The sequence below is a fragment of the Elephantulus edwardii genome, unplaced genomic scaffold (genome assembly GCF_000299155.1).
Source record: "Elephantulus edwardii isolate Elephantulus edwardi_28Jun2011 unplaced genomic scaffold, EleEdw1.0 scaffold00067, whole genome shotgun sequence".
Classification (NCBI taxonomy): Eukaryota; Metazoa; Chordata; class Mammalia; order Macroscelidea; family Macroscelididae; genus Elephantulus; species Elephantulus edwardii.
In genome coordinates this window covers 126094-145886 of record NW_006399817.1, presented here as the reverse complement: position 1 = coordinate 145886, position 19793 = coordinate 126094, and the positions used below count along the sequence as shown (strand labels likewise).

General features: G+C 37.2%; 1 protein-coding gene across 1 annotated transcript in view; it reads right to left on the bottom strand.

The window, feature by feature from the left end:
* TMEM52B (transmembrane protein 52B) overlaps window positions 1-9989 on the bottom strand; it is a 14734-nt gene extending 4745 nt beyond the window's left edge. The window contains exons 1-3 of the mRNA XM_006888449.1: window positions 9980-9989; window positions 5880-6016; window positions 2442-2485 (exon numbers count right to left, since the gene is read on the bottom strand). Of these exons, the coding sequence (XP_006888511.1) occupies window positions 2442-2485; window positions 5880-6016; window positions 9980-9989 (191 nt within the window). The remainder of the gene's footprint in view (window positions 1-2441; window positions 2486-5879; window positions 6017-9979) is intronic.
* Window positions 9990-19793: the final 9804 nt, after the last annotated feature.

Sequence of the window (19793 nt, the reverse complement as noted above, 5' to 3'; positions counted from 1 at the left end):
TTCTCTAATTAACATCATTTCTGTATGATTATAGAATTTATAGTTTCGAGAAGTATCTGTTTTAGGAAGTGGATGCCACTCCTGCTTCCAAACCTTAATTAATATGGAAGCTCCTCCAAAAACTATCCATGATGGGTAACCATTACAAATTAAATATTATATTATTTAAGCTTTAGTGTAACCACTTGGATGTATTGTGAAATGGGATGCCTTAAACAGTGCTTTATCCTAGACTCAAACTCACTGTCCTTTAGTCTTATTAATTTCAACTCATAGTGACCCTCCAGGAGGTTCTTAGGGTATAAATCTGTACCAGATGAGACTGTGCATTTTTCTTCCATGCAATAGCTTGTAGATTCAGACCTCTGACTTCTCTCTTAGCAGCCTGAGAATTAGACACCAGCCTCCAGGACACTTTTCATGCTATAGACAGCAGTCTGCAAATTATTTTGCAAATCTTTATGAGGCGAACTCAATTAGAGATTATGAAAATAGTATTTATAGAAAACCCGACCACTGTATGGAATTATAATGAAAATGACCAAGAAAAACCTTGGAATATAAGATAAAAAAGGAGTTTGAAATTGAATGTGTAAGTTAAGATGTGTATGTGTATATTTGAGGCCAATGCAGCTATGAACTTGAAAGTAATATATGTTTCCCAAGGTTTTGCAACACTCCCACTGAGATGAAAGAAGTGAGGAGAACAGTAGAAATTAACTTCACCTCATTTTCTTTAGAGGGATGAGAGAAACAAGATGGTAAGGGAGAGGAAATATGGGATTAGAGCAGGGTTTAGAGAATGACAAGAAGGAAAAACACATTTTTTTTGCAAAGGATGTGCATTTTGTCACTTAATTATACTTTATGACACTTAAATATTGAACTCTATTTAGATCCATTCCATGCTCTTCTCTTTGTTTGCAAATGTTAGAAAACACTATTTGTGTATCATTGAACTATATAATCTGTAGGTGGTTTTCATGTGTGTTACTCATTTGTTCAAAGCCCCTTCTGAAAGTTCTGCAAAATTAACATTTTGATTCTGTAGGGAAAAATTCTCCCTATAGCAGTAATGATGTTGAGAAGTGCATTAAAGTATAGTCTGATCCTGAGTGTTCCATGTGACAGAACAAAACTACCCTGCAGAGCTCAGAATAGAGGCTAAAATGCCAACCTCAACCTCAGTGTCGGTGGTTGGAATCTACTAATGCATGCATAGCAGTGTGCTTTGGTAAAGAGGCAAGCCTGCAGAGTAGGCAAGTCATGGGGGGCATCCATGAGTCAGAATCTACTGAAAGGCAGTGTGCTGGATTGGTGAGTAAATCTTTATGGAAGCAGATCACCAGATTTTTTTTGCCCTTGGAGCTGCTAGGTGGATTTGAACTATGAACCTTTTCGTTAGTAGCTGAGTGTTAATAATGGAGCTACGAGGGCTCCTTCTCATGGTCATTGCTATTGTTGTTGTTGAGTACCATCCAGTAGGAACTGTTCCATAGCTGATCCTCCAGCAGATTTTCAGAGGCACTTAATAGCATGGGAGAAGATTGTCCATCCTTCTCCAACAGAGCAGCTAGTGGATTAGAACTACGTGCCTTCAGGATTGCGGTGCAGTTTCTTACCATTAGGCCATTAGAGCTTTGTAGATGTCTAAAATCTCAGACAGTTGGTGCTAATTGTGATCATAATTCAATGTACACGTAACAGCAAACAAGGTTATCACCATTACTCCTGAGCTGAACAACTGTAGGTGTTGGGAAACACTTTCATGTCATTCATCCCCCTTCGGGCCTAACAAGTCTTTTATTCTACTATAATTTCTTTATTTTTACAACTCACCTCCAGGTAAAAGAAATCTCCTGTATTATTTTATCTTTAGTCCTCAGTATTTGTATATAATCTAACTGTGAAAGATTTCAATTATAAGATAATTACATCAAAGTGATACCTAAAGCCTCATAGATAATCAACACATTATGAACATTAAAAATGCTTTCAAGATTTTAAATGGTGGTGTTACTTGAGGAAATCACTCAGCTACATCATTTTGCCTGTGATTAGATATTGAATGCTATCTGTCATGGTGAGTCACAGTGATTCATGGGTAAAAAAGTTTTGTAAGCCTCTGTAAGATCACTCTAAGGTCATTATGAGTGGGAATCTACTAGACAGGAATGGGTCTGGTTTCTTTGATGGGAAGATTGATTTTGGAAAAATGCTGTCAGCAGTATTGTTTTGAATATCAAGATGACACAAACCCATACCTTTAATGTTGGATAGTGTGTGCTATCAGTAGGTGATATAACCTACTCAGTTAAGTCTACTTAAAAGATGCTCATTTAAGAAGATGCAAATAAGTTGCAGACATCTAATGATATCTCGGTGTTATTTATGTTTTGTCTGTCTTTCCATCTTCCTATCTGGGATTTTCAGATACTTACTGTTCAGGACTGACACAGCTTTCTTCACATTTTGACCCAGGAAGCTGTAAAGAAGGGAAATTCCTTCAGACAGAGAAATAGTTTTATGTGCTGTGCTCAGCACAGGGTAAAGATAAGGACAGGATCAAAGGGTCAAAGTTAGTGTTTTGGGCTGGGACTTTTCAAATTCCATGTGTCTGCTGACTATAGCGCAAATAGTATAGTCAGTAGTACAAACAATACCTTCTTTTTCTGTTTCAGCTTCTTTGTAGTGTTAAATTCTTTTGTAGTATAAATTCTTCTTTGTAGTGTAGGTGGATGCACTTTTTAGATAATCTTCCTAGATATCCTGCTTATCTACCCTGTTTTTTATCATTTAGAAATGATTACATTAGGACTTGCCTGCCTTTGATCTCAGCCCAGTGATGTAGTGATTGAGTTATGTGTTATGCTGCTAACTGAAAGATTCTAGGTTCCAATCTACCAAACACATCAGGTAAAAGAGATGAACAGTCTCTTTCTGTAAAATGTTATAGCCTGGGAAATCAGATGGATGGGATAAAATACTGTGGATTTTGTTTGGCATGGCCTCATTACCATGACAAAAGAAAATCTCTATTTCCTAACAAGATCATCTGCATGTATAGGGATCAGAACTTGGGTTCATATTTTAAAGGTATAGAATGCAAAATTTCACCCTTTGTCTTCCCCCAAATTCCTGCTCTTCAAGTGGGAAAACTTGAAAAAGCAATGACCTAATCTATGTTTTTTTTCAGCAGAGGGTGATACCACTACTACTTCTGGGAATGAGAGGTAGTCCTCTGTATCAATACGCTTGTTCTAGGAATTTCTTTATTTATTCTGCAGGATGCTGTTATAGTTCTTATTCCTACTAAGTTGCAAATTAACTTCTACTCCACTTCTCTTTTAATTTCTCCAATTAGTATTAGTACATCAATAACTTATCATTACTCTTCTTTCAATACCACATTGATTAAAAAAAGAGAAACTTTTTTTCTTGAATAGGTGCTATTCACTAAATGGTAAGACTGATAACAACTTTTAATTTTTCGTAATGTTTAATCCTAGAAACTCTGTAGGAGCATATGTGTTGTTACTGTCAGGTGCTGTCAACAACAATGACTCATTATGACCCTATAAACATATAGATCCAAATCTTGCCCTTTCTAGCCATTGTCCTGACTTCCACTTTGCTCAAGGTCATTGTTGCAGTCACTATGTAAATCCATCTTGTTGAAGGTCCTCCTCTCTGTTTTCTTACTTTGTACCTTTGCCAGTACAGTATCTTTTTTTTTCCAGAAACTGATCCTTCTTGACAACGTGAACAAAGTATAGATAGTTCATTATCCTTGCCTCTAGGAAACACCCTGATTATACTACCTCCAAGATAGTTTGGCTTGTTAATTTGGTAGTCATTGACATATTTAGATGGGTATACTTCAACTTTTTTTTAAGCTTAATGGAACTAAGTCACAAGAGCTTAATAACTTGACCAACTGTGTACATTCATTAAGTTATTTAGAATTCAAGCTAAACTCTGTTATATTAAAGAATAAATCTGCTTAAAAAATCCCCTTTCTCTTTAGGGAAATACTGTGCTCCTTCTACTTTATATTTCAATTGCTTTCCAAGATTATTCTGGGTAACTTTATGTTCTAAGAATGTTTCCGTCTTCCAATAACTTGACTCCTGATATTTCAAGAAAGCAATAACTTAGGAAGGTTTGGAGAGCATTATGCTAAGTGAACTCAGTCCCATAAGGACAAATACTATATAAGAACATTATTGTAGAAACAGATAACTAGTAAATTGTATATAAGGATTCAAGGAGGAGGGATGGTAGGAGTAGAGGGGTGAGAATGGACAGGGGGATAGGGTAGAGGGAGGGGTGGGAAAAAGAAATGGAAACATCTGGTGTGAAAACAATGTATACAAACTTTGTAAGTGAATCATTAAGAAATAAAAATTTATTTTGAAAAAGGCAATAGCAAAGTCACTTTTAAATTGGGACAGATTTATTTGTCAAGTAAATTGGAGTGGGTAGGGGTAGGGGTGGTAGAAGGGAGTCAAATACTCATAATATAATGTAAAAAAGGTCTTTAAAGGCCAACAGAATTCCTCTGCAGGATACTTCAGAGACTCCTGACTATCCTTCTTGTTTTTGTATAAAGTGCAATGTCATCAAGAATGACAAAATGCTTGTTCCTTCAACAAGCCCCCAAATTTCATTTCACTTTCATAAATTCAGTTGCCTAACTCTGCCTTGCATACTTTGGACATGTGGTTAGGAGGGACCAGTCCTTGAAGAAGGGCATCATGCTCAGAAGGGTGGAGGGATGCCCAGGAGAGGAAAACCCTGGATGACATGGATGGACACAGTAACTGGGGCAATGGGATTAGGTGTGTCTGAGTCAGTGTGACTGGCTCAGCATAGGGAAGGTTCAGGGCTATTGTATATAGAGTCACTATGAGTCGTGGGTGACTCGATGGCAAAAACAACAACAATGTTCTCAGCACATAAAATATCACTTTCAGGACTCTTGCAAAAAGAGCAAAGAGAATGGAAAGAAAATACAAGGTAAAAAAGATGGCAATTTAATTGGTACATGGGAATCACAAAAACAATCTCTAACACAAACTTGGAGATAGAGAACTCAGTTTCTTCATTTCCTCTCACTCTTGTTAGATTCCATAGCTATTTAGACTTGCTTTTAAAATTGCCCAGGATCCTTCAGGCTAATGATTGCTTTCTCAACTAATTAATTACTTAGGGTATTCTGATTTAGAGTGAAGAGAAATATAATCCAAAGGATTTTTAAAAATGTATTTATTTATTTATTTTTAAATTATTTTTTTGTGTGTGTACCGCCAAATCATATCTGACTGGTACAGGAGGAGATTGTCCCTCCTTCTCCAGCAGAACATCTGGTGGATTCAAACCATGTGCCTCTGTGATTACAGTACAACTTCTTGCCAGTAGGCCACCAGAGCTCCCTAATCCAAAGGAATTTTTAAGGACTCTCTCTTCTTTGCATGTGTATCTGGTTAAGAGTCATTTGAAATTTTAGGTAAGTTTTAGGGCTGATAAGAATATTCTGATTTGGAGAATAATTTTTCCCCCCTTACTTTCCTGTGATACTGAGGAGTAAGATATTAAGAGAGAGGGAAGAGAGAGCTCTTCTAAAATGCCATAGCTATCCTATATGTGGCCACTGTAATTTTGTCCATCTTTTCATTGACATAGTAATTAGTCACACATGCATTCCTATAACCCCGTGACAAAATAAAAGTATTCTGGTTATTTATCTTCTCATTTAATACCTTAGTTCTATATGTGTTATTTCTCCCGGTTCACTCCCTTCTAGATTCTTTTGAGACTTGATTTGTCTGAGAAACAGAGATGGGGAGAATCTTTTTGTTTTTCCCCACTGAACTCACCTGGATGAAGCAGAGCAGGGCAGAGGCGGCGGCATGGGCACAGGCTCCCATCCGGCTGTGCACTTGTTTCTCCAGAATCAGACACTGTGCCTTTCTTGACTCCTTCTTGTTCTCAGTGCCATGTCTGATTTCTTGACCTAAACAGCTTAAGAAGAGAAACTTTTGTAGCAGTAAATCAGTTTTTCTTTCTTTCTTGCTCTCAATCCTTTTAATGTCTCTAGTCTTTCTTTTTCCTTGAATATTCTCCTTATATATTTCTATTTTGATGATCTCTACATTTCCATCCCTGTTTCCTCTCTCTTTGCTTCTATTATTACTCTTTGTGCATTTCTTTGACTTTCTCCCACGGCCTTCAAAAGGAAGACAATGAGAAAAGATATGTCTTCTCAGAATTAGGTGCTAATCTAGGTACAAGTAAAGAAAACTTGGCTTTGAGAAAACTAAGAGGCAGAATGATGATGTTCTCTTCCCTTAGAAAACAAGAAATATTCTTGATTTTCACCACTGCAGTCCAGGGTGACTGCTGATGATTAAATGTCAGCCTGCCAATCTCCATTACTCCCCCACAAGGATTATTAGCACTCCCCTCTGGCTCTTTGAAACTTCAGCCCTCCCCCTTTGTTGATAATTAACCCTCCTGGTTCTGGGTCATTTATTTCTAACTATTGAGAACTGATATTGAAATTGTCACATGGACTGGAAAAGGACTTTCTCCTATCTTTGGAGAAAGTGAATTAAGGATTAGAATTTCCAAGTAAATTACCTTTGTGTGAGTGTCATAGTAACTGACAACTATTTTAAAATCATTCTTCAAAAGATATTATGAAGTACTTTATTTTAAGTAACAGATTACCACGTAAATATGAAACATTAATATAGGATTTCTTTTTTCTGATGGATATGATCCTTTACAAATATCTAGTTCCTTTTCCTGTGTGCTTAATTTCCCGCCTATGTTATCTTCTTGTGTTGTAAAATTTTGCATTAATTTCCACCAGAACAGATTAATCAAGTAGACACATTTTTTTAAATTTTTAAGTGAATTACAAGATTTATAAGACTCTCTTACTCTCTTTTTTTACTTCATAAAATTACAGTAAAACTGAGAAATCAATCTTGCCATCTAAGAAAAGAAAGCCTAGCCTGGGAGCAAAAATAAGCACACATTAAAAGGTTTTAAATATTTTTTTGCAAAGTAATTTATTGATGATGAAATGAATACTACATGAAAGATTTTATGCTTAAGCAGTATGTAATTTAATATAAGGTATTTAGTCATATATGGGTTGAACCAAACAATCTTTCAGATGCTCTTTCTTAAAACTAATAATGTTTGCTCTGAGGAGAATGTTGGGTAGAACTAAGGCACTTTTAAGAGTCCTCACATAGTCTAACAATGGGATAAGTAAAAGAAAAAATAGAAATATTATGTATATATACATTTTTTCTTAGCTAAGAAAGTAAAATAGTATAAGAATAGGTTGTGTGCTTATAATAATGACTCAACTTCTGTCAGTTTAACAACTAAAGGGGCATTTTTTTCCTATTACAAAGCAAAAGAATTTACATTAGGATTGTTTCCTGAATTTCAACAGATAGCTTAGAAAGGTGAAATGTATTTTATAGGACAAGAACAGTACTCTCCTCTTATCCTGATAAACAAAATCATTTGGTTTCTCCAATTCCAAATTTCCCCTTTTATAAAGCAGGAGTAAAAAGCCCTCTTTGACTTGCATGTAATTGTTTTTCCCCAATGAAAAAATACAATTAGACTTATGAAAACATTTCAATAAAACTTTTCTACTTAGAATGCTATGTGCATGGGGAGCACCATTAAATTTTCCCTTTTCTTTCATATCACAGCTTTGAGTTCAAACACATACCTGTTTTTTCATTTATTAGAGAGCTTTAGTGAACTAGTAGTAAGGAGTTATGCTGCTAACCCAAAGAGAGATGGTATGAATCTATCAGTGGTTCTGTGAGACAGAGATGAACTATTTCCTTCTGAGCGATTTACAGCCTCTGAAATATCCACTAGATGGTCAACTATAAGTTGATTCCAACTTGATAGCATATATAAAATATTTTCATTTATGAGCCATGTAATATTAACTAAGTTATTGCATCTCTCTGTTGGCTTAGTAAGGGACTTCTTCAAATTATTTAGGAGCAATGATGTCAGTTTGAAGATTAACGTATTCCTGATTCAGGCCATGATCTATTCAAATGCTTGCTTTGTTGCTTAGAGCTAGACAATGAATTAGGATGACAAAAGAAGAATCAATGCCTTTGAGCTGTGGAGTTAGAGAAGAGTGCTGAATATCCCATAGACTGTTAAATGAACAAACAGATATATCTGGAGAAAGATCAGCCAGAGTGGTCCTTGGAGGCAAGGATGGTAAAGTTTCGTCTCATATACTTGGGGCATGTTATTAGAAGAGGCTGTTTCTTGGAAAGGAACATCATGCCTGGAAAGATAGAGGGTCAGCAAAAGAGAGAAAGGATTGACATATTGACTGTGGCAATGGGCTCTAGTAAGTCAGAGATGAGTATGGTGCAGAGTAGGAAAAGGTTCAGATCTGTTCATCATAAGATCACTAGCGTACTTGACTAGATGGCACCTAACAAGAACTATTAGCTCAGTTTCACCTTGTATAAAATGTGGGTGGCACTAATAATACTTAAACATCAACAGCCTGCATTATGCAGATGACATAACCTTACTTGCTGAAAGTGAGGAAGACTTGAAGAATTTGTTTCAGAGAATCAAAGAAATTATATCTCAATGCCAAGAAGACAAAGATTATTTCTACTGGACAGATAGGCAACATCAGGATGGATGGAGAAAAGATTGAAACTGTCAACAACTTCATCTTACTTGGATCCACTGTTAACACACTTGGTACCAGCAGTCAGGAAATCAGGAGACATACTGCACTGAAAAAGTCTACAGTCAGGGTCCTTTCCAAATTTTTGAGAAGTAATGATGTCAGTTTAAGGACTAAAGTGCATCTAATTCAGGCCATAGTCTTTCCAATCACTTGTGATGCATCTGAGGGTTGGACAATGAATAAAGATGACAGAAGAATTGATGCCTTTGAGCCCTGGTTTTGGAGGAGAGTGCTGAGTATCCCATGGACTTCAAAAAAACCAAACAAATATGTCTTGGAGAGTGTGCAGCAAGAGTGCTCTTTGGAGATAAAGATGATGAGGCCTCACCTCACATACTTCAGGCATGTTGCTACGAGGGTCTCTTCCTTGGAGAGGAACATGATGCTCAGAAAGGTGGAAGGTCAGTGAAGAAGAAGAAGACCCTAGACCAGGTGGATTGACATGGTGACTGCTGCAATGGGCACTAGTGAGACAGGAGGTGTGAGGATGGTGCAGGATAGGACAGGGTTCAGATCTGTTGTTCCTAGGGTCACGATGGGCTGTTAATGACTTGGTGGCACCTAACAACAATTCAGGCTTATAAAAAACAAATTAGTTATAATCTATATAATGTACATAATTGTCCTGATTTTAGGACACACTAGTGGCACAAGGTATTCATAGGCAAATGGGAGGAGACTATAGGGAAAAAAATCAGGGTTGAGATTTTTAGATGGCTACTCAGAACTGGGATGAATATTGTGGACATTGATGGAGTTGAGACAAAGGTTCTTAGGTTGCTCTACAGGATGTTGGGTAGACCAATGAAGTCCTCTCTGTTCCCCCAACATCAAGAAGGCCTAACAAATTTGTTATCTTCATCACAATCATGAAGTAATTAATGATGGGGAAAACTCCACTCAGAATCATTTGAAACATAAGCTTAGCTAATTGATCAAGATATGGATTAATGGTAAGATCAGGGTTTTCTGGTCCAAGCCCTCAGCAAGTGACCTGAGGTCATATGCATATATATAGTTAAAATAGGCTTCTGGACACAGGAGCCCAATGTACTGTAATCCTCAAACCTATTGATAAAATCTTGAAGGAACTTAAAGTTATATTAGGAGGATAAGAGAATGCAGCAATTAATGCAATGAAAGTGAAAGTCTAGATGAGAATTGGAAAATATAAATATATTTTGCATGAAGTAATTGCATCTTCTTTACCTGAATGCATCGTTGGCATGGACATCATGTCTAGTGGAAGAACTCTCCCTTTACCAGATTTTGTCAAACTGAGGACAGGTAAGTCTGCTCAAAGTTCACTGTTGGTTGGGCATGCTAAATAGGAGCTGTTAAAACTGCCTAAGCATTTTAAGGTTGATAATTTGAAGCAATATAGGATGCCTTGTGGAAAGGAAAGAAATACTTTATTAAAGACATGCTAAAAGCTGGAGTGTTGATACCTAAAAATTCTCTACATAACAGCCCTACATAGCCTATAAAAAAGGCAGATGATTCATAGAGGTTAACTGTAGACTTGTTGTTATGTGCTTTTGAGTTGACTGTGACTCCTTGGGATCCTATGTATAGCAGCTCTGAACCCTGCTCTATCCTGAGTCAATCTCACTCTCTCTCTCTCATCTAACCCATGACCCCAGTTACTGTGTCAATCTATTTTTTCCAGAGTCTTCCTATCCTGTGTTGTCATTTCACCTTTCTAAGCATGATGTCCTCCAAGGACTGCACCCTCCTGGCAACATCCCCAAAGTATGTGAGACAGAACTTCAAAATTATTGCCTCCAAAGAGCAATTTGGTTTCACCTTCTCCAGGATGGACCTATTTATTCTTTTGGCAGTGCATGGTATGTTCAATATTCTTCTCTCGCACCACAATTCTAAGTCACTTATTCTTCTTCTGTTACATGTGGTCATTGTGTTTCAATATTGAAGACTGCAGTCATTGACCTTCTGGAATCAATGTTTCAGGGCCTCCTCAGTTTGGGCAAGCATTTGCATGAAGTAGGTTGATGATGAGACTTCCTTTGATTGAAGCTACATTCTTTCTCATATGGTCTAACCTTCTGAATTATTTGTTCCACATATAGTTTGAAAAGGTATGGAGACAGGATGCATCTGTGATTTACTCCTTTCATAATTTTAAACCATGCAGTGTTTTCTTACTCTGTTCTGACCACTGCTTCCTAATCTAAGTACAGATTTCACATGAGCACCATCAGATGTTCTGGGATTCCCATTTTTCTCAAGGTTCACCACAATTTATTGTGATCCACATAGTCAAATATCTTTGCATAATCAGTGAAACACAGATAGACATACTTTTGGTACACTCTGCTTTCAGCGAAGATCCATCTGACATTGGCAATAATGTCCTTACTGTCACAGCCTCTTATAAAACTAGCCAGTATTTCTAATCTTTTTCTGTCGATGTACTGTTACAGTCATTTTTTGATAATCTGCAGAATTTTGCTTCCTTGTGATATTAGTGACACTGTTAAATAATTGCAACACTCTGTCAGATCACTTCTTGTTTGGAATAGGAATAAATATTAGTATCCTCTAGTCATTTGGGCAGGTAGTTGTCCTCCAGATGTCTTAGCACAACTTGGTGAGCATGTCCAAGGCTATGTCTGTTTGTTGAAATATGCCAATTGGTGTTCCATCAATTCCTGGGGCCTTTTTTCTTTTCCAAATCCTTCAGCCCATCTTGCACTTCCTCTTTCATCACTATTGTCTCTTGGTCATATATTATCTCATGAAATTCTTCTGTGTCATCTAATTATTTTTGGTAAACTGACTGTGTACTCCTTCTATCTTCTTTTCATGCTTCTTGGATCACTCAGTATTCTACCTACAACGTCTTTAAGTATTACAACTCAAGGTTTGAATTTATTCTTCAGTTCCTTCAGCTTTAGAAATATTGAGCAGGTTCATCCCTTTGGATTTTTGGACTCCAGCTCTTTGCACATTTCATTATAATAATAATTATAATACTTTGCTTTGTCTTCCCAAGCTGCCCTTTCTAATTTTTTTCCTTTGCTTTGGCTTCTCAGCATTCTAGTGCACTATTCAAAGTATCTTTATTTTATTCTGGTTTTCTTACAAAGTTTTTATACATTATTTTTCACACTGGATCTTTCTCATTTCCTTTACTCACCTTTCTCTCTACCCATCAATTTGTGCAATCCTATAATTACCCCCCTGACCATCCTCAAGTTACTGCTCCTATCCTCTCCCTCTTGGATCTTCACACTGTCTTACTAGTTCTCTTTCTATTTCAGAGTCTCATCTGACACCTGTCTCCTGAGGTCTTTTCTTCCTCTCTGTCTTTGTAGTGACCTTTTGAATGCTTCACGTATGTTATTCATGATATCCTCCCACAGTTCACCTGGTCTTTGTTCATTCATGTTCAAGGTCTCAAATCTGTTCTTGAGATGGTTTTTAAATTAAAGTAGGGTAGACTTAAGTCCAATTTTGGTTTTTGTTGGTTTGTTTTAATTTTTCTTACCTTAGGTTTTATTTGCATATGCGTAAGTTGATGGTCTTTTCCACAATCTGCACCTGGCCTAGTTTTCACAGCTGATATTGAATTTCTCCAATGAATCTTTCTACAGATGTAATCAGTCTGATTCTGCTGTAGTTCACAAGCTAAAGTCCATATGTGTAGTACCCATTTGTGTTTACTTTAACTGTAGACTATCAAGACCCAAATAAAGTAGTACCACCTGTAGCTTCATAAAATGAAGATAAATCTGGTAGAGAGTGTATTTTCCAATTAGACATAATATCCATACCAACCATATAGTCAGGTAAATAGTTATGTCAGTAATATGTTTAGGTAATACTTCATACAACATCTGTCATATGAACAGACCACTAACAGTTCATGTGCAAGTTCAAATTGAAGCTAAAGAAAATGAAAACTAATCCACAAAAGCAACAATATGACTGTGGGTGTATCCCACCTGAATTACACATACACACACACACACACCCCCAAACAATAAACAGCAACAAAAACACAACAACAAAACAACAACAACCTTCTCAAATTCTCAAGAACAGATTTGGGATACTGAACACTAATGACTGAAGACCAGTTAAGTTATGGGATAATATCAGGATTATCATCCATGAATAAAGCAAAATGGTAATTGTATATACACAAAGAAGGGAAAAAATAACCAAGATGAAGACTGACACTCATTGACAGATCTTTCAAATATTTTTTTCTTCATTGCAATCTCAGAAAAGAGCCAGCCATAGTTTGCTTTCACATGTGAAGATTCTTCAGAGAAAGGAACATGATTATTTCTTCAGAGTACTGGTTTGATAGGGATGGGCAAATCAGAAACTAGCTATCCCTTTTTTAGGGGGAGATTAAAGCACAAAGAATGCAGTTACTGGCTTGCACCTTTTCATGAATATATTTCTTGTTATGATTCTAAGGGGCATATTGAGTCTTCAAGTGTTATGGTTGATGGCTGGAAAAGTCAGGGGGTGGTTGGTGGTGTTAAAGTTTATTGTTCAGAATGTCTTTCCTAGCCACTGATTAGCTGAAATATTTATTGTACTAAGTAGAGAGGATTAGGAAGGGATACAAACCCTACTCTACCTGAGGTTTACATAAGCTCATGATTCCTCAGTGCTAGTGTTCTCTTTTTGGGAGTACCACATTCCAGCTTCACTGCAGTTGATAATTTACAACACTCACTAGTCTCTACAAAACCAGGCGGCATACCTAAAGTCATGTGAGTAATTTCTCTGATGGATCTGAGTCTCTGGGAGACCTTCCAGAGAACCACTGAAACTGAGAGACATAGAAGAATGAAGAAACTGAACGAGGGAGGGATTGTTGGAAACCACAGAGTTATACAGCAAATCAAACATTTAGGACACTTTTGACTCCACACTTCTTATAATGGGGCTTCTACACATCTTATTAGAAAAAATTACAAATACAAGTCTGTAATCAGTTGTGCTGCAAATCCAAAGGCTATGAATTTCCAGCGGTTCTAATCCACCAGGGTACATACAAAAAAGTTGGACAGTCTCCTCCTTTTAGGATATACAGCCTCTGAAACCTTATGGAGGTTTGCTGTGATGGAAAGCCAGCTCCATAACTATGAATTTAAGGGTTATTTTTGAGTTTTTAAAAAAGTATTTATTTTTTAAGAGTTAGTATTATCTTGGTTTTTATTGAATGTTGCCAATAACTTTTTCTTTCCATGTGAAGGATAACTGACACTCTTTCAGAATTGTTCTTTGTAATTTGATATCAAACTTCTACATAACATTTTCTTTCCTTTTTTTTTTAGCTTTCTTATTATCCCAGTTCTTGAATGTTTCCCCTCACTAGCCTGATCATCTCATTTTTTAACCACTCCAGTGCTCTCCAGAAAGAACAGGTTTAACAGTGAACATGCCTCCCTCCAACTTCATTACACTTCTCTGCTATGTGATTACCATCACCTTTTCACCCTCCAGCCTCCTAACAGGTTTAAACAAAACAGGGTTCTGTTATGACCTCCTGGTTAGTGTTCCTTCTCAGAATTACTATTCCCATTGAGTTTTATTTCTCTCACTGGGTTTTTATCTGTGAAAATGAGCTGAGAAAGTATTTTGTTTCTGAGCTCAATAATCCTTATTCAAGCTACCAAGTGGTGAATGATGACAGATGTCAGAAGACTCAGGTGAGAAGACAGGAATGTAAGCAATGGAGGAATGGTGGAGAAGGGCAGGTAGTTTAGGTAGGGGACAATAATCTCATTACAATCCTACAAACTCTTAATGTTGCAATCCTATTAAGTTTGTGAATCATTAACTTCTACCTAGGCTGTTAAAGACCTGGAGTGGAACCAATGGAAGGTGCCTGTACACAGGCCTTTTCACCTATAGCTTCAGGGACTTGTTATACAACAGATAAAATACATGAGACTAAAGAATTTCATACTTCTTATTCCTTTGATTACCCTCATTTTGACCTTGCCTATGTTAAATGACCTGTCTTGAATTACCTTTCTCTCTGTTCCTCAGTAGAATACAGGCCACAATTATTACTCTGAAGCTATAAGCTCCAGCTATTAAGAATTGAGTGAGCAGGGTGAGACATATTGATAGCTTTCAAAATACATAAAATGATAGAAGTCATTCTGCAATCACTAAGAGTGCCACTAGAAAATGCCTCTTATGAGGCAAGGTGGCAACACAGATTGTGAGTGACATATGCAGAGACACTGAAACTGAAATGAGAGGATTATATCTAACGGAAGTTACACAATACAAAAGTATTAAGTTTATCAAAAGACACACTAGTTTTCCATGTTGTTGTTGTTGTTATGTACTGTTGAGTCATGGGCAACTCGTGATGACCCTATGGACAATAGCCTGTAACCCTGTCTTATCCTGAATCAATCTGTTTCTGACACACTTGTTCCTATTACCCCAATCACTGTATCACTCCATTTCATCCAGGGTCTTCCACTTCTGTGTTGACTCTCCACCCTTTCTCCAAGGAATGGTTCCTCCTGATAACATGTCCAAAGACTGTGAGATCCTTCAAGATCCTTCAATATCTTTGCATCCAGAAAAAAATTTGGTTTCACTCTCTCTGGGACATATCTGTTAGTTCTTTTGGAAGTCCATGGAATGTCCAATACTCTTCTCAAGCACCACAGCTCAAAGGCATCAATCCTCATTTGTCATCCATATTCTTTGTCTCTCTCTGCTACATAGCAAGCAATTATGAAGAACAGCAACTAAATCAGGAACACCTTAGTCTCTAGACTTACATCTTTGCCTATTGGCACTCTAGAGAGGTCTCTGACAGCAGAATTTCCTAATCCAATTAATCTTTTGATTTCCTGGCTGCTGATGTCAAGAATTTTTGATTATGTACCTGAGCAAGCTGAAATTGCTAACTATCTCAATCTCTTCTCCATCCATAATGGTGTTGTAATCGACCCAGTGGTGAGAATCTTTGTTTTAGTGCTGGTGAGCTTTAATCCCTATTGAAGATCATAGTCTTGACCTTCTATATAAGAAATTACCAGAAACTTTGTAAATACTCAGGAAGATAACGTGTATGTACTATCTCAGCTTCTTTGAGCCTTGTGATGACTTATTTAGCATGTTTGCTTAGACAACAATCAATGCATCTACTACACTGTGCTCTCATTTGAAAGCTTGACTGAAGGAGGATCCATTTCTAACCTACTTCATCTTGTTGACAAAATTAATTTCTTTTTGCCTGTAGACTCTATGACAACTTATCTCTTTAAGGAAAGCAAGAGATAGAGGGAGATAATAGATGCTAGAAAGAACATTATACCTTTGTTTAATATATACATGTGTACATACATTTCATCATTTCCCCCACATTCTACTGGTCCAAACAAGTTATAGGTCTTGTCCACACTAAGGGAAGGGTATTATATAAGAATTTGTACAATAGGAGGTGGGGATAACGGGAACCACTCTACCAGTACACCATTCAAGAGTTGTAGAAACCATCTTCATGGGACTTTAAAAACAAAATAATACATTTGTTTCTGTTAGGCTTGAATGGAGAAAGGTAAAAATGTCAGCACTGAAGAAACAAATCATGTAGAAGACTGATTCATCAAGCTTCCAAACCTAATAAATATGTGGCCCATTAATATGATCTGGTTTGAGAAAAGTGAAGAAAACTTTTAAAGGTCACACTGCATTATTGCCTGCATTGCATTGTACTTTAAAATATTCTAGGAACTAAATCTTTTGCTTTTGTCCTCCTAAAGGAGTTTGTCTAAAGAGGAGAAAATGGACATAACAAAAGGAGTCGCAGGCGACTCGACGGCACATAACAACAACAAGCTCAATCTTTATTAAAGCTAGCAAATGGCGAATGATGAGAGAAGTCAGAGGACTCAAGTGAGAAAACAGGAATGTATGCAGTGGGGGAATGTTTGAGAAGGGCAGGTAGTTTAGGTAGGGGACAATAATCTCATTATAATCCTGCAAAGGGTCATGAATATCTTTCTGAAAGCTCCAGAGGGAGTGAGAACAACACAGCCCCTCACTGCTGAGAACAGGAAGCAGACAAAGAGCCCAGCCCCATGTTTCCTGTAGAGTCCCATCAGCACAAGAGGTTCGTTTGTTTATTTCTGACACACAGACTCAGTTACAGTACCAACAATGGGGTTTATTAGGGAAGGTAGTTGAAGAGTGAGGAAGCAAAGAATACTGATGCAACCTCAAGTCTATGATTTAGCTCAACAGTTCTAAGGCACAATTGATTAATGACTCTAGGCTCCAGTTTCAGTTCAGCAGTAAATCCAAATCCTCCAGCAAGGTTTGCTTCAGAGTAGTCGTAACCAAATCATCCAGCAAGCTTTGCCTCAGAGCAGTTATAAGTCAACTTCTACTTCAAACATCCGGCAAGAACACTCAAACCTTTAACTGTGGTAAGTACAAATGCAAGAAGCCTCAGGTCACACCTTCCCACCATTTGTGCACAGCAATGCCACAGTCTCTCCATCACGAAAGTCTTGCTCTCACCAATGTCTTTCTGCCACAAGCCTTGCTTGCTTCACGTCTTGTTGCTCAGTGTAAGCAGCACTCTTTCACTTATCCCAGTCCCACAGCTGTTGGTGATTTGCAAGAACAGGTGTCTGCAATTAAAGCAGCTGGAGACCAGAGGCAGCTAACTAAAAAGAAATACTTTTTTTTTAAAGCCAACTTTTAGGCTTCCATCACAAGTTGCACTGGAAACACCAAGTCAAGTTGTTTGAATCGACTAGTAGTGACTCCTTGTAGAAGGGCTGCGATTTGCAGCCTCTGAATACCGCTGGTGGGTTGACTATAGTCATCTTAGATTCCATGACACACAAGAACAAAAACATGTCTCTTACTGAATCCTTTTGAAAAGGATTCAGACTACCTTTTTAATATTTCTGTAAGACAGGGATAAGGGAAAAGATAGTAAACCTCTTAAACTTCTTGAAATTCATTGCTATTTTCTCAAATTGAAGGAACTAAAGCATGTTTTCTTGGTAGCTTTAAAATTCTATATATACAAGTGATGTCTTCATAGCTAGGAAACTCATGCATTATTAACTGGCTTACTCTTTATTTACTTATTTACTCTTTACTTATTTATTTAAGAAACTCACGCATTATTAACTGGCTTACTCATTGTTAACTTACTCTTTACATAATATTCACGTGATTGAGCAGGGGCTTTGTTTTTTGCTTAGTGCAAGTCTCTATGTTTTAACTACGGAGTCAAATCTAAGCTTTTATTTATTCTTAAAGCAATCTGAAAAATTTACCAGGATGTAAAATACTAACATGAAATATATGCTTTTTACATTTCACATTAACAAATGTACATAAAGGTTTCTTCTTAATCTGTTACAGAATGTATCCTATCCAAAGTGAGTCACTGCAGAGAACAATAGCATTTTTGTAAAAGTGATATTGGTGAATGCATGATTTCTTGTGTCAAAGAAATCGGGACAGGACTTGAGTGATACAATAATCAACACTGGCCTGAGAAAGCTATTTGTAACTTTTTCAGGGGAAGGGATCTGTGAGAGGGTAGATTATAAACTATGTGATTAAGAAAACATTTAAATATCAGACTATTTTCAACTTGGTTTTAGGTACTTTTCACAGAAATACGGAATTAAAAAAAACACAGGGAAGAAGAGAGAAGTGGAATCCTGCTGAGACTGTCAATAACTTCTCACCGAATGTACAATGACCTTAACTGCACAACTGGGTTTCCAAATATTGTATTTTTTACTAAAGCAGGTGGTTACGTTTTTTCCTATAAGGGGCAAAGATTTGTGTAGTTGAACCTCTGAACATTTGGTTAGCAGTCAAGCACTTAACAACTTCCCCACCAGTGCTCCTTGGTTTATTTTGCCTAGATTTACTTCCCCCATCCCTTATGCAGTCCTCCTCTCGGCTTAATTTCCCTTTAATATTTCGAAGCATTTTATGATTGTGAGGATGGCATAGGGTAGGGTAAAGTTTTGATCCTCTATTCTTAGAGTTGCTATCAGTCATAGCTGACTCTATGGAAGCTAACAACAACCACAACAGCTTAAAGAAAATGTTAGAGGGTATGTTATTTGCTAAACAACAACAACAACAACAAAAAAATCAAACCAAACAAAACAAAAAAAACCCACAAAACTTTAAAAGGTATCTCTAACATTTTAAGATTAAAACTAACAAAACAACTTCTGTGACTTTCTCCCCCACACTAGTTTTGGGCTTGTAATGGCTGTAAATGCAAAATAAGTGGGGATTTAATTACTGAATTCATATCTATATACTTATAAGAGAGTTTTTGTGTTTCAAATTAATGATGGTTTTAATGGAGAAGCATGGTTTTTTTCTGGAAAGTGGTAGATGTGATGAATATTTCTGACTGATAGTAATAGCTATCATTCATTGAGGTTTTCTTAGATTGTATATATGATGTTTATCATTTCACACGAGGCCTCTTATTTGAATCCCAACAGCATCATTGTTAACTAGATACTATCTCCAATATACAGACAAGGGTCTAGAATGGCAAGTGATTTCCCAGGAAAGACTAAAGGAATATTGTTGTTGTGATGTGACTTCGAGTCACTTGTGACTCATAGTGACTCAGTACAACAGCTCTGAGCCCTGCTCTATCCTGAGCCAACCTTAGTGTCTTTGACACACCTGCCCTCATTACCCTAGTCACTGAGTCAATCAATCTCATTCAGGATCTTTCTCTCTTGTGCTGTCCCTCCACCCTCCCAAGCATGATGTCCCTTTCCAAGGACTGGTCCCTCCTTGCAACATGCCCAAATTATGTCAGGCAGAGCTTCAGAGTCTGGTCCTCCAAGGAGCAGCCTGCTTTCACCCTCTCCAGGATGAACCAGTTTGTTCTTCTAATTGTCCATGATACATTTCACACTATTCTCCATCCAGGACCACAGCTCAAAGGTATCATTTCTTCTTCTATCATCCCTCATCATTATCCAGATTGCTGATG